This window comes from Coregonus clupeaformis, chromosome 24 (genome assembly GCF_020615455.1).
Source record: "Coregonus clupeaformis isolate EN_2021a chromosome 24, ASM2061545v1, whole genome shotgun sequence".
NCBI lineage: Eukaryota > Metazoa > Chordata > Actinopteri > Salmoniformes > Salmonidae > Coregonus > Coregonus clupeaformis.
The window spans coordinates 24,092,785-24,108,569 of record NC_059215.1 but is presented as its reverse complement, the minus strand read 5'-3'; the positions used below and the strand labels follow the sequence as shown (position 1 = coordinate 24,108,569).

The following is a 15,785-nucleotide window of genomic DNA, read 5'->3' as shown; positions in this document are numbered from 1 at the left end:
AGAAGCTAATGATCCTCTGTGGCTAAGTCATGCTCTCTGGTGAAGTGTTTTGAATCTTTTCATTTTGACAGGAGTAATTATATAATTTTGGCAAAAAATCTATTTACTTTAAGGGAAGCCAGCATCCTAACAGTGCACTCACTGTGCACCAACCAACTTTCCTTTCCAATTCGCAAGAGGCTGAAATCAGAGATCTGTATATAATGACGAGATGCTCATGTCTCCGCCCTAACAATGGGAGTCGTTGTCCCAAAGGCAGGAAAGCAGGCGGCAAGCTTAGGTATGCATATACACAGACCCACGAAGAATTTGAAAACAAACCCAATTTTGATAAACTCCCATATCTATTGGGTGACATACCACAGTGTGCCATCACAGCAGCAAGATTTGTGACTTGTTGCCACAAGAAAAGGGCAACCAGTGAAGAACAAACACTATTGTAAATACAATGCATATTTATGCTTATTTAGTTTCCATTTTGTACTTTAACTATTTGCACATAATATGACATTTTAAATGTCTTTATTATTTTGGAACTTTTGTGAGTGTAATGTTTACTGTTCATTTTTTTATATTGTTTATTTCACTTTTGTTTATTATCTATTTTACTTGCTTTGGCAATGTAAACATATGTTTTCCATGCCAATAAAGCCCCTTAAATTGAAATTGAATTATGCACATAGAAACGCATTGGGCTTATTCTGGGCAGATTTTGGGGAGAGTGAGCTCTCTCGCTTCGCCTCTTCCTCTCTGCTGAAACTCTCTCACCAGAGAAAGCATCCGAGTAGCAAAATAGCGCCGCTCTGTCTTACTGCCCATGTATCTGATGCTGTCCGGCCAGAAATAGTATGACATGCCATACTCTTTTGGTCCAGACAGAATCAGATACATGGTCTACACATACTGAGACAGAGGGCCCCCACCTTTCTAAAGAAATCTGCCCACTAATTTCCCTTCAAAATGTGTTTGCCTAAGGATAGCCATTATGCACATATCAAAATCGTACAAAAACTTTAAAATATACATTTTCCTTGAGACCGTTTTCCCCCAAGTTACCCTAACATTGGAATTTGTAATTGCTGCTGTTGTCAAAATGAGTCCATTGCAGACTGACAAACTATTAGACACTTGTTTAAATATAATTTGATTTATGCAAGTAAAACAATGCATGACAATAATCAAAATCCAGTATTCCTATAACTTTTTAAAATGCAGCTTGACCTCTAGCTTCCTATTCACCTGAGCCTAAATTGTTTAATACCATTATGCTTCTCACACGTTGCTCTCAGAACCACATTACCAATGCTACAAATTAAAATCAATAGTTCTCATGAAGAGGTACTCACCACCTTGCAGATTCAGAACATCATTGGAGAGTGTACTAACCTGGAGCCATAATAATGATTTTATAAGTGAAACTGGTGTTCTATGCTTGCAGCCTGGACCACTGATGATGTCATATATGTACCCTTATTGTGACATCACAATACATAGTAAAGGGGAGGAGTCAGTCAGCATCCTGAACATTGATACTGCTCCAATCTACATTATCCATGGTAAAATAATCAATCCGTTTTATAACACATTACTTGCAATGACATGAGTAGATCATTAGCCAAAATATTGCCCAAAATATCAGAGAAATTACAGTGCAGCCTACAAGAATGTAATATGCTATCTTGTATCATCTATTGAGGATACAGTGGGGGAAAAAAGTATTTAGTCAGCCACCAATTGTGCAAGTTCTCCCACTTAAAAAGATGAGAGAGGCCTGTAATTTTCATCATAGGTACACGTCAACTATGACAGGCAAATTGAGAATTTTTTTCCCAGAAAATCACATTGTAGGATTTTTTATGAATTTATTTGCAAATTATGGTGGAAAATAAGTATTTGGTCACCTACAAACAAGCAAGATTTCTGGCTCTCACAGACCTGTCTTCTTTAAGAGGCTTCTCTGTCCTCCACTCGTTACCTGTATTAATGGCACCTGTTTGAACTTGTTATCCGTATACAGACACCTGTCCACAACCTCAAACAGTCACACTCCAAACTCCACTATGGCCAAGACCAAAGAGCTGTCAAAGGACACCAGAAACAAAATTGTAGACCTGCACCAGGCTGGGAAGACTGAATCTGCAATAGGTAAGCAGCTTGGTTTGAAGAAATCAACTGTGGGAGCAATTATTAGGAAATGGAAGACATACAAGACCATTGATAATCTCCCACGATCTGGGGCTCCACGCAAGATCTCACCCCGTGGGGTCAAAATGATCACAAGAACGGTGAGCAAAAATCCCAGAACCACACGGGGGACCTAGTGAATGACCTGCAGAGAGCTGGGACCAAAGTAACAAAGCCTACCATCAGTAACACACTACGCCGCCAGGGACTCAAATCCTGCAGTGCCAGACGTGTCCCCCTGCTTAAGCCAGTACATGTCCAGGCCCGTCTGAAGTTTGCTAGAGTGCATTTGGATGATCCAGAAGAGGATTGGGAGAATGTCATATGGTCAGATGAAACCAAAATATAACTTTTTGGTAAAAACTCAACTCGTCATGTTTGGAGGACAAAGAATGCTGAGTTGCATCCAAAGAACACAATACCTACTGTGAAGCATGGGGGTGGAAACATCATGCTTTGGGGCTGTTTTTCTGCAAAGGGACCAGGACGACTGATCCGTGTAAAGTAAAGAATGAATGGGGCCATGTATCGTGAGATTTTGAGTGAAAACCTCCTTCCATCAGCAAGGGCATTGAAGATGAAACGTGGCTGGGTCTTTCAGCATGACAATGATCCCAAACACACCGCCCAGGCAACGAAGGAGTGGCTTCGTAAGAAGCATTTCAAGGTCCTGGAGTGGCCTAGCCAGTCTCCAGATCTCAACCCCATAGAAAATCTTTGGAGGGAGTTGAAAGTCCGTGTTGCCCAGCGACAGCCCCAAAACATCACTGCTCTAGAGGAGATCTGCATGGAGGAATGGGCCAAAATACCAGCAACAGTGTGTGAAAACCTTGTGAAGACTTACAGAAAACATTTGACCTGTGTCATTGCCAACAAAGGGTATATAACAAAGTATTGAGAAACTTTTGTTATTGACCAAATACTTATTTTCCACCATAATTTGCTAATAAATTCATTAAAAATCCTACAATGTGATTTTCTGGATTTTCTTTCTCATTTTCTCTGTCATAGTTGACGTGTACCTATGATGAAAATTACAGGCCTCTCTCATCTTTTTAAGTGGGAGAACTTGCACAATTGGTGGCTGACTAAATACTTTTTTTCCCCCACTGTATATATATATTAAGTGATCAGTCATCATTGACATACTGTACTTAATTAAATAAAGTTAAAAATAAAATAAAAAATCACACTAATATTAATAAAATCAAATACTGTAAAGTTTTCATTTATTGCCACATTACATGTCATACCCGACAGAGTGCTTCACAATCATTCATAAGCAAATCTCCCAACTGAATAATTTATTTAAACCTGATCAATAATACTGGAACTGCCATTAACCAGATAAAATATACATTCTTTACAAATCAACGAAACAATTTCAGTATCGTTCACAAAACATTTCATTCTGTTTACAATGATGTCTCTCTCTTCCCTTTCCTTTCTTCTTTGGCTGTAATCAGAGAAATTAAACTCAAAACAAACTCAAAGAGGAGGCCAAGATGTACTGCATGGTCATTGTGAAAAGCAGCCCCCATTCACCAGCATAGAAAGAGTCAAGACAGTGTCTCTCTACAGAGGAAACTATGTATACCATCGTGGGTCACTATCAAACACCCTCATAGTCAACCACAACCCTGAACACATATTCACACACACACACCCTATCGCAGGCACCGTACATTTGCAAAGAAACTAAAGGGTATATGAAAGTCATCCAATGTGATTGAGATTGATTCTGTGTGCAAAACATTGTCATCCGCTGCTTTATTTGGCCATGCTCTGTCTATATACTAAGTGTATTTAGAGCTGGCACTAGAGTGACCGGCTCCGAGAGGTTCTGGTTCTGGTCAGGTGTTCCTTTGCTCTGAAGAACCTTCTGTCGATGTCTTTCCTCTTGTCGCTTTTTCTTCTCCAAGTGCTGTTGCTCTTTTCTCTGCTTGTTTGAAGCCTGAGAGAGGGGTTGAAAAACGGGGGTCAAGATGAAAAAGGGGGATTCATGTCCGTTCTGAATTAAATTGAGAAATGCAGGTCAATTTCATCTGGAACTTGAATTGAAATAGTCGCACAGACTCAGAATACTGATACAGAATTGGAATTTGAGTGCAGAGCCGTCGTGTAGCGTTAACACTCTCCGGCACATGTCACATATACTGTTAAAACTCCCCACATGAGACCAGGGTTCAATCCATGTGTACACCTTTCCCACTGTTTCTCCAACTTGCCTGTCTCCCCACCTCAATTCCTTACTGTCTGAATAGAATGTGTTAAAAGACCAAAAAATATTTTTTTTTTAAGAATTGGAATTTGAGCATCTTACCTTGGATTTGTGTAGGTTGCCTCCATCAGGTGGTGGTTTGTGCTCACTGCACTCTGTCCCTGCCTCTCTACACGCAGAGCATGATCCTGAAGCACACTGGCCGTGACACACTTGGGCCACTAGCTCAGAATCCACCAGCCACCCAGCGTTGATGGTGGCGGCACTCAGCTGAAACAGATTCTCCTCTTCCCCTGAGAGACATGGCACACAAAACACATGGGGTCAGTTGCAGTGAATATATCACATCAGATGCTCCTGTTGATCATTATCAAAGGGTTTTGGTTGGTAGCTCCCTCTAAAAGATGGAAATCCTCAAAACAGCCAATAAACATCAGTTGTATTTATTAGCAATGTTTATTATATGCAGTGGGCTAAGACTGCAGACAAATTACAGTTTGGTATGAGTTGGGATTAGAAAATGACCCCAAACAGCTAGTAGACACTGATAATCAGAATCCAATGGGGGAGAAGACAGAGGGGACACTCACAGTGTGGGCCCCTGTTCTTCAGGGAATTTAGGATCACATTGTCCTCCTCTGAGGGGGTGGGCGAGGGGGCTTTCCGTCTGTCCCTCTGGCCGTCACCAAACTCACGCTGCCCACTCGAATTATGTAGATTCTAGAGTGGGGTGGGGGGGGATAAAGGATATTTGTTTGAGAACAGGACTAATCCAATGGTCCAAATATTTGGTAGTGAGTTTTTAGCTGAAGGGGTTGTTATTTGTACCTCTATATGCAGCTGAGCAGGACTCTCAGAGTTGTCACCGATTGGTCTTACACTGTCGTAATGGTCTCCATAGCGATAGGCAATGTGTAGCTCTCGGCCAACCAGCTTCTCAGAGCCATTTATCTGAATTGAGGAAACATAATGAGTAGGACTTATCAATAGGGGTATTTCTTACATTAGAAGAGGACTTCAGTTTAAAAAACAGTATTGTGCCAGAATGTGGTCTAGTGGTAGGACCACATATACCACCTGGCAACAGGGGATTCATGCCTCTCCTCACTGACTTTTTCATATATACCCTTCTATTTTGTACTACACCCTTGTCCACTTTCCCGTTGTTCTTTCATAAAAACATAATAATAATAAACTATTAAAAAATAGGCCTACTTAATGAGATTGGGATCTCCTTTAAAAACAAACAAACAAATAGTAAAATAAAGTGTTTCACCAATTGTGCACTACTATACCCTTTATACAGCTTAATGTCTCTTAGCCAAAAGTAGTAAACTATATGGGCAATAGGGTGTCATTGAGGATCCTACCTCCCACAGTGGCGTGTTGAGCTGATGAATGACCACTTTAAGCTGTTGACTGCGGGCGAATGCCACGATGGCATCATTACCAGCAAAAGTACCAGGCTGGGAGAGGTTTGACACTGAGAGGAAGATAACAACATAACAGAGAGAAAGATTAGTGACAAGACCTTTAAAGACAATCTGTAGGATGACTTGCATACCATCAGAAACTTGGGCAGCCAACAACATTTTCACATGCAAATAGTATTTGATTTCTATCATATTGGGCCGTTTCCTTACAATGCTGTGCGAAGGGCACATCATCCTCCACAAAGGGCTCAAAGTCCTGCCGGTGTGACATCATGTACTGCACAGTCTCCTGTCGCAGGCGCAAGTGTCCCCGAGAGTGTCCCTCCAACTGGTCACCTAGAGCCCGGAACAGGCAGTTACTAAAGGACGGACACACAGTATTAGTCAACGTTATAACAGCCTTTTATAACAGCACTTAGGTGGTGTTCCAGGCTGACTACATTGCAGACTTTGCATTGCATCAACCAATTATTGCGTGCCACGTCATCAATTACGCAATCTGGCATCAGATTGCTATATCATATGATACAGTGGGGAAAAAAAGTATTTAGTCAGCCACCAATTGTGCAAGTTCTCCCACTCAAAAAGATGAGAGAGGCCTGTAATTTTCATCATAGGTACACGTCAACTATGACAGACAAATTGAGAAGAAAAAAATCCTGAAAATCACATTGTAGGATTTTTAATGAATTTATTTGCAAATTATGGTGGAAAATAAGTATTTGGTCACCTACAAACAAGCAAGATTTCTGGCTCTCACAGACCTGTAACTTCTTCTTTAAGAGGCTCCTCTGTCCTCCACTCGTTACCTGTATTAATGGCACCTGTTTGAACTTGTTATCAGTATAAGAGACACCTGTCCACAACCTCAAATAGTCACACTCCAAACTCCACTATAGCCAAGACCAAAGAGCTGTCAAAGGACACCAGAAACAAAATTATAGACCTGCACCAGGCTGGGAAGACTGAATCTGCAATAGGTAAGCAGCTTGGTTTGAAGAAATCAACTGTGGGAGCAATTATTAGGAAATGGAAGACATACAAGACCACTGATAATCTCCCTCGATCTGGGGCTCCACGCAAGATCTCACCCCGTGGGGTCAAAATGATCACAAGAACGGTGAGCAAAAATTCCAGAACCACACAGGGGGACCTAGTGAATGACCTGCAGAGAGCTGGGACCAAAGTAACAAAGCCTACCATCAGTAACACACTACGCCGCCAGGGACTCAAATCCTGCAGTGCCAGACGTGTCCCCCTGCTTAAGCCAGTACATGTCCAGGCCCGTCTGAAGTTTGCTAGAGTGCATTTGGATGATCCAGAAGAGGATTGGGAGAATGTCATATGGTCAGATGAAACCAAAATAGAACTTTTTGGTAAAAACTCAACTCGTCGTGTTTGGAGGACAAAGAATGCTGAGTTGCATCCAAAGAACACCATACCTACTGTGAAGCATGGGGGTGGAAACATCATGCTTTGGGGCTGTTTTTCTGCAAAGGGACCAGGACGACTGATCCGTGTAAAGGAAAGAATGAATGGGGCCATGTATCGTGAGATTTTGAGTGAAAACCTCCTTCCATCAGCAAGGTCATTGAAGATGAAACGTGACTGGGTCTTTCAGCGTGACAATGATCCCAAACACACCGCCCGGGCAACGAAGGAGTGGCTTCGTAAGAAGCATTTCAAGGTCCTGGAGTGGCCTAGCCAGTCTCCAGATCTCAACCCCATAGAAAATCTTTGGAGGGAGTTGAAAGTCCGTGTTGCCCAGCGACAGCCCCAAAACATCACTGCTCTAGAGGAGATCTGCATGGAGGAATGGGCCAAAATACCAGCAACAGTGTGTGAAAACCTTGTGAAGACTTACAGAAAACGTTTGACCTGTGTCATTGCCAACAAAGGGTATATAACAAAGTATTGAGAAACTTTTGTTATTGACCAAATACTTATTTTCCACCATAATCTGCAAATAAATTCATTAAAAATCCTACAATGTGATTTTCTGGATTTTTTTTCCTCATTTTGTCTGTCATAGTTGACATGTACCTATGATGAAAATTACAGGCCTCTCTCATCTTTTTAAGTGGGAGAACTTGCACAATTGGTGGCTGACTAAATACTTTTTTTCCCCACTGTATGTGGTTAGCTGATATGTTAAATACCTATCCAGGCGTTGTGAGGTCTGGCAAGTGTCTGCAATGTAGTCAGCCTGGAACATGGCCCTTCTCTCTCTGAATCTTACCCATCACCGGGCACCTCTCTCAGTTTGAGCTCCAGCGCATGGAGCTGGTTGGAGAAGCTGACAAACTCCTCTCCCTCGTCCCCGTCCTGGGGCCGGTTCTTACGGTCCTTTGCGATTGCCCTGCGCGCGGCCCGCTCATCCCGCTTCCGCTCAGCGTCACACTTCCTGTTGCCGCCACGCACTGGCTTTCCTGTCTGCTTCCTAGACATGGCTGCCGGGCCTACAGACACAGATCTTTACAGATGCAGTAGATCTCTGTCACTCACTGGCACATGCAGTTGGGTTACTTCCACACAGGTGGAATCCTGTGTTTCAGAAAGAGGAGGGAAAGAATAGAGATGAGGAGAGTTTGAATGTAACTTAGAAAATGAGCTACAACGTGTACCAACTCAGTTACTTCCACATTTCACATACACTAACTGGTACAGTAGCCAGCTACAAAAAGATGGTTCTTATTAGCTAGTTACTGTCAGTTGATACGTGGCACAGCAGGCAATTGCAATTCCAAATGGGTTAGCTAATTATGCTGTAGCTGTCTAGCTCTCAAACTGTAGGCGGCATTCTGCCTTCTCCCTACTGTTTTCAGCCTTCAGCTTCGCCCATGACTGGCTCATGTGAACTACAATCCCGACGCTGTGTTTTATTGTTTAGAAACGTCAATAATCATCGCTTGTGATATATCTTTCATCAGTGAGAAATAATCCTTCATATTAAAAAATATATACTTAATCGAGCACACAGCCATAAAATCTCCATAGACAAATATTGGCAGTAGAATGGCCTTACTCTAGGATGCCACCTTTCCAACAAGTCAGTCCGTAAAATTTCTCCCCTCCTAGAATTGCCCAGGTCGACTGTAAGTGCTGTTATTGTGAAGTGGAAACGTCTAGGAGCAACAACGGCTCAGCCGCGAAGTGGTAGGCCACACAACCTCACAGAACTGCCTCTGGAAACAACGTCAGCACAAGAACTGTTTGTTGGGAGCTTCATGAAATGGGTTTCCATGGCCGAGCAGCTGGACACAAGCCTAAGATCACCATGTGCAATGACAAACGTCGGCTGGAGTGGTGTAAAGCTCGCCGCCATTGGACTCTGAAGCAGTGGAAACGCGTTCTCTGGAGTGATGAATCACACTTCACCATCTGGCAGTCTGACGGACGAATCTGGGTTTGGCAGATGCCAGAAGAACACTACCTGCCCCAATGCATAGTGCCAATTGTAAAGTTTGGTGGAGGGGGAATAATGGTCTGCGGTTGTTTTTCATGGTTCGGTCTAGGCCCCTTAGTTCCAGTGAAGGGAAATCTTAACGCTACAGCATACAATTACATTCTAGATGATTCTGTGCTTCCAACTTTGTGGCAACAGTTTGGGGAAAGCCCTTTCCTGTTCCAGCATGACAATGCCCCTGTGCACAAAGCGAGGTCCATACAGAAATGGTTTGTCGAGATCGGTGAGGAAGAACTTGACTGGCCTGCACAGAGCCCTGACCTCAACCCCATCAAACACCTTTGGGATGAATTGGAACGCCAACTGCGAGCCAGGCCTAATCACCCAACATCCGTGCCTGACCCCACTAATGCTCTTGTGGCTGAATGGAAGCAGGTCCCCTTCCAACATCTAGTGGAAAGCCTTCCCAGAAGAGTGGAGGCTGTTACAGCAGCAAACGGGGGACCAACTCCATATTAATGCCCATGCTTTTGGAATGAGATGTTCGACGAGCAGGTGTCCACATACTTTTGGTAATGTAGTGACCCGATCCTGTAGGTTCATGCTCTACAACATTCGGAGAGTACGACCCTGCCTTACACAGGTCCTAATCCAGGCACTTGTCATCTCCCGTCTGGATTGCTGCAACTCGCTGTTGGCTGGGCTCCCTGCCTGTGCCATGAAACCCCTACAACTCATCCAGAATGCCGCAGCCCGTCTGGTGTTCAACCTTCCCAAGTTCTCTCACGTCACCCCGCTACTCCGCACACTCCACTGGCTTCCAGTTGAAGCTCGCATCTGCTACAAGACCATGGTGCTTGACTACGGAGCTGTGAGGGGAACGGCACCTCCGTACCTTCAGGCTCTGATCAGTCCCTACACCCAAACGAGGGCATTGCGTTCATCCACCTCTGGCCTGCTGGCCCCCCTACCTCTGCGGAAGCACAGTTCCCGCTCAGCCCAGTCAAAACTGTTCGCTGCTCTGGCACCCCAATGGTGGAACAAGCTCCCTCACAACGCCAGGACAGCGGAGTCACTCACCACCTTCCGGAGACACTTGAAACCCCACCTCTTTAAGGAATACATGGGATATGATAAAGTAATCCTTCTACCCCCCCCTTACCCCACAAAAAAATAAAAACGTTAGTGGACTGGCCAGTTTTGAGCTTTACTGTAGCTAGTTATAGCTAATTGCATTAGCTGATCATTAGCTGATAAGTAACTAGCTAGCTAGCGAGCAACTGTTATGCCAGCTGGATATGACTGCAAGAAAGCTAGGTTAGCCGACTATTTAGCTAGCTGGCTAAGTAACGACTTTGCAAACGTTAGCTGCTAATGCTAATGGATAGGTCTGTTAGCCAGCTGGCTAGCTCGAGTCTCGTTCTCGCTGATTTCTAGTTAAACACAACAGTGATTAAATGTCAAGCCATCAGAATATAACGAAAGTAACAATTTACTCACATTCCATAGAGCGCACCCAATGATACGCAACACACGTCCTATACTACGTTATTTTTGCCTAAATCAGATCTGACTCATGAGTTTGTTTACAATTCCTGTTCAGCACCACCTCCGAGACTGTAAGAGTACGGAAGCATGAGTGCATCAAATCAAATCAATAGGTCGTTTTCAATAAAACGTCACAATACGTTCGATTTGGCTGCTGTGGGGCAAGTAGACCCCCAGCTCCACTAAAACCATTCACAACTACGTGCCGTTTTCAAGGGATTGTTAAATAAATGTTATAACCATTTGGTTTTAATATCATCACCTATTGAGCATAGTCAGCAACTACAAATGTCAGATTATTCCATGCAAAACAATTGCGCACATTTAGCTGTATCATCAGAGTTATACTGCAAGTAATTGCATGCTTTTCATGATCAGTAAAGATCAACGATGCAGAAAGAAAAAAAATATTTAACTAAATGTATTTGTATTTGAGTATTTACCAGCATTTATAACTTGAGTCTGATAATTCTCTGTACTAAACAGTTAATCTGATAATACTTGTGGAATATAAAAACACTTGCTTGATATATTCTTTCCAGTTCCTTGAAATATTTTGCAAATGCAACTTATTTCAATGTGTAAACTCAAATGGCCTATTCATTTATTTTACATTTTAGTAGATGCTCTTATCAAGAGCAACTTACAGTAGTGAGTGCATACATTTTAGTAGTGGTCTCCCATGGGAATCAAACCCACAACCCTAGCATTGCAAGCACCATTCTCTACCAACTGAGCCACATCATCACAAACCACTTGATGTCTCAATGTACTCAAGTGTACAGGTATCAAACCTAGATGACCAGCCTATGTACAATACAGTAATGTACATTTAGCGTACAGTAAGTGGTTTGTAAGGATGTTAAATTAATACTGCACAAAAAGTGGCTGTTTTCCATGTTATTTGATCAAGAAAATTATTTATTTTGATGTGGATGTTTTGTGTCTTTGCCCATAATTTAGCACCTTTTGATGTAAATGTTTGAGACCAGGGTTTTGTTCTTTCTGGATTCTATTAGAATGACAATAGCAGAGAAAGGGACAGGGCAACAACTCTTACAATTCCAACTATTGAATCCTGTAAGATACTGTTCTTAATTATACAACTACATTTTTTGCCAAAGATGTTTGTTGAGATGTTTAAAAAATGTTTTTGCCAGCACTGCAGATGTCTATATCGGTCCGCTAATACTAGTAAAGGCCCTGTGCACTACTTTTGTGAAAAAAATATATTTTTCTACAATTTGTTTTCTATATTTTTAAATAAATATATTTTTTAAAATCTGATTTTTCAGGGGGTGCTACAGCACCCTCAGCACCCCTACTTCCCGCAGCTATGTACCACGGTAAATGCACCCTTCTGCTGCTTGATAGGCAGAGCCCACAAAATATGGGAAATTAACCTAAACCACTCATATCAATCAATCAATCACATTTGATTTATAAAGCCCTTTTTATATCAGCAGATGTCACAAAGTGCTATACAGAAAACCCAGCCTAAAACCCCAAACAGCAAGCAATGCAGATGTAGAAGCACGGTGGCTAGGAAAAACTCCCTAGAAAGGCAGAAACCTAGGAAGAAACCTAGAGAGGAACCAGGCTCTGAGGGGTGGCCAGTCCCCTTCTGGCTGTGCCGGGTGGAGATTATAACAGTACATGGCCATTAAGGCCAGATTTTTCTCCAAGATGTTCAAACTTTCATAGATGACCAGCAGGGTCAAATAATAATCACAGTGGTTGTAGAGGTTGCAACAGGTCAGTACATCAGGAGTAAATGTCACTTGGCTTTTCATAGCAGGGCATTTAGAGGTTGAAATAGCAGGTGCGGTAGAGAGAGAGAGTTGAAAACAGCAGGTCTGGGACAATGTAGCACGTTCGGTGAACAGGTCAGGGTTCCATAGCCGCAGGCAGAAGAGTGGAAACTGGAGCAGCAGCACGACCAGGTGGACTAGGGACAGCAAGGAGTCATCAGGCCAAGTAGTCCTGAGGCATGGTCCTAGGGCTCAGGTTCTCAGGGATGGGAGGGAGAGAGCGAAAGAGAGAGAATTAGAGGGAGCATACTTAAATTCACACAGGACACCGGATAAGACAGGAGAATAACACCAGATATAACAGACTGACCCTAGCCCCCCGGCACCTAGACTATTGCAGCATAGATACTGGAGGCTGAGACAGGGGGGGCTAGGGTCAGGTATAGTTCAGGTATAGTTGACTTGTATTTTATATCACTCAAATATCAAATATCCAAATAATGGTGGCCAATATTGAGAGATATCATGAGGCTACTCTACATATCTGAAATTACATGATCAATTGATGTTACTGATCATGAAAAGAATGCAGTTACTTGCTGTATAACTGATGATAGAGCTAAATGCGCGCAGTTGTTTTGCATGGAATAATCAGAAATTTGTAGGTCTGACTATGCTCTTCAAGAGGTGATGATATTACAACCAAATAATTAACATTTATTTAACAATCCCTTGAAAACGGCATGCAGTTGTCAATGGTTTTAGCCGAGCTGTGGGTCTCCTTGTCCCCCAACAGAAAAATCGAACGCTCTTATTGAAAATGACCTATTTGTAAAACGTTCAGCTCACCTTAAAACCCCTACTTCAACTGTGTTGATAAATGTTAATTACTTGATTTTCACTAAGCAAGAATGGTTTAGTTAATGTTGATGTAGAAACATTGGGGATAGAGTGGGGCACTTTCACAGGGAAAGACAACCCCTTGGTAGTAATCTTTAAAACAGTTACATATCGTTAGTAATTGTGTAGGCTAGGCCTACTTATTAACGCTGTGGTTAAGTTCAGATCAAGCTTTCTGTGCTATGAAACAACTTTGCATGTCTACCAACTGAGATATGAAAACTTGGTTGGTACATGATGGTCAACAGTCATCAAGCGAACAAGCTCTGAATCATGTTCATCTCAGAAATCTGTGTGTTACAGTGTATGACTCAGGATAAAGTGAAAATCTGTTACATTTTGAAGCACCACAATGCAGGCTCTCTTCTCCAGTCCTCTCCTCCTTATGTCAGATTGCAGTTGGAAAGAGTCTTGTGGAGGAGGAGTGGGTTGAGGAGGACAGAGAGTGTTTGCTGTGTAGAATACCATCAGACATTGTCACAGATGTAGCCTCAGGACCAAAAAAAAGCATCAGCAGGCATTAGAAGGAAATAAGAATGTCTATATAACAACAAGAAGAAAACACAGTCCAGTGTATACCTTCCCAGTTGTATTAGAGATTAGCATTACAAACTAAAACGATGTGTTCTGGTTTAGATGCTAGGAATGTATTTGCTTGTATTTGTTTATGCACTGACATCTTGTACATAAAGCAGCTATCTGCTTTGTTTAAATTATAAAGGGATGTACTATACCTGCTCTACTCAGTACCTTAGCCTTATACGAGAAGGTAAGGATCAACAACAAGGTTAACATGATGCCCCTTTGACTACGTGTAGCCTATATGGTTCATTGTTCATTTACAACACTCATTTCAGCAAATAGTGAAGAAGACATAAGTACATTCATTAGTTAAGTCAACTTAAGTCAAGTCACAATTTATTTAAAGTCCATTTCATAAAGTCTCAACACACTTTACAGAGTCCAGTGACAGCAGGAGGAAAGATGGAAGGATCGCAGGGTAGCACAGCAGAGAGGATGGAGAGTAGATGGAGAGTAGATGGAGAACAGATGGAGAATGGATGGAGAATTGAATATGGTGGCTTGGTCACAGGGTAAGCAGCCAGGCGATCAGGAGGGCGGGTCAGTGGGTTGACTGACAGTGGATCCTGGGCCGTGTGAAGGAGGCTCACAGGCTCCTAGCAGAGGATAGTTAGGGAAGCAGTTAGTTGAATTAATAGGGGACGAACAGATACATATCATTGAGGAAAAGTGTTAGATTGTGTTAGGCCAAAATAAACAGCATTTTGAACAGGAAAGTTGGTCCAACACAGAAAGCAAAGATAGAAAGAGGGAGAAATCCATTGGAAGTGGTGCATTCCATGGTACTGAACTAGTAGGCTAGTAGCCTAGTAGCCCAATACGGAGAAAGAGGGAGAAATACATTGGCAGTGGTGCTCTCCTGAACTGATAGCAAGCAGCCTAGTAGCCCAACACAAAGGGAGCGTGGCAGGCTGCTTTCCATGGTCCTGAATTCGTAAACTAGCCTTGTGGCTAATTTTGATTGCTAACCTCTTAAGGATCGAACCCTTTTTTACCATTTTCGCCTAAAATGACATACCCTAATCTAACTGCCTGTAGCTCAGGACCTGAAGCAAGGATATGCATATTATTGATACCATTTGAAAGGAAACACTTTGAAGTTTGTGGAAATGTGAAATGAATGTAGGAGAATATAACACATTAGATCTGGTAAAAGATAATACAAACAAAAAAACAAGCGTTTTCTATTATTATTATTATTATTATTATTATTATTATTTTTAATCATCTTTGAAATGCAAGAGAAAGGCAACAATATAATATTGCAGTTTAGGTGCAATTTCAATTTAGCAGTGTGTGCAAAGTTTCAGATTGATCCAGTGAAGCGTTGCAATACTGGACTATTTTGTATCAAGTCTGCCCAAATGTGCCGAATTGGTCAATTGATACATTTTCAAGTACATAACTATAGAGAACATATAACAATTATATGGTAATACAAAATGTAACGTTACACACTCCCAGGAATGTCATACATGATGGATTGTTATCTTCTACACTAACTTTCACACATCTAGATGGCGGGGTGGGTGTGGAGACAGTGACAGCAGGGCTTCAAACTGTAGAACCCATTTCCTACATTTGAATATAAAAATTGATTTGATCAAACAAAACTATGCTACATTTTATCTCTGGGACCCTTAGGATGACAAATCAGAGCAAGATTACTGAATGTAAGTACACTACCGTTCAAAAGTTTGGGGTCACTTAGAAATGTCCTTGTTTTCCATGAAAACATACATGAATGAGTTTGAATAGGA

The 15,785-nt window shown here is 42.1% G+C and overlaps 1 protein-coding gene across 1 annotated transcript; it reads right to left on the bottom strand.

Moving 5' to 3' along the window:
- Positions 1 to 3,396: 3,396 nt before the first annotated feature.
- Positions 3,397 to 10,864, bottom strand: LOC121537509 (OTU domain-containing protein 3-like). Its single transcript, XM_041845122.2, has 8 exons — positions 10,745 to 10,864; positions 8,078 to 8,382; positions 6,049 to 6,197; positions 5,776 to 5,888; positions 5,234 to 5,356; positions 4,996 to 5,125; positions 4,508 to 4,698; positions 3,397 to 4,138 (listed from the first exon to the last, which is right to left on the bottom strand). The coding sequence occupies exons 2-8, from the start codon at positions 8,284 to 8,286 to the stop codon at positions 3,974 to 3,976; spliced, it is 1,080 nt and encodes a 359-aa protein (XP_041701056.2). The 5' UTR covers positions 8,287 to 8,382; positions 10,745 to 10,864; the 3' UTR covers positions 3,397 to 3,973.
- Positions 10,865 to 15,785: the final 4,921 nt, after the last annotated feature.

Coding starts and splice junctions, on each gene's coding strand:
- LOC121537509 (XM_041845122.2), bottom strand. CDS start 8,286: ATGTCTAGGAAGCAGACAGGAAAGCCAGTGCGTGGCGGCAACAGGAAG. Junction 6,198..8,077: donor AGAGAGGTGCCCGGTGATGG/GTAAGATTCAGA, acceptor TCCGTCCTTTAG/TAACTGCCTGTTCCGGGCTC. Junction 5,889..6,048: donor TGTGCCCTTCGCACAGCATT/GTAAGGAAACGG, acceptor TCTTCCTCTCAG/TGTCAAACCTCTCCCAGCCT.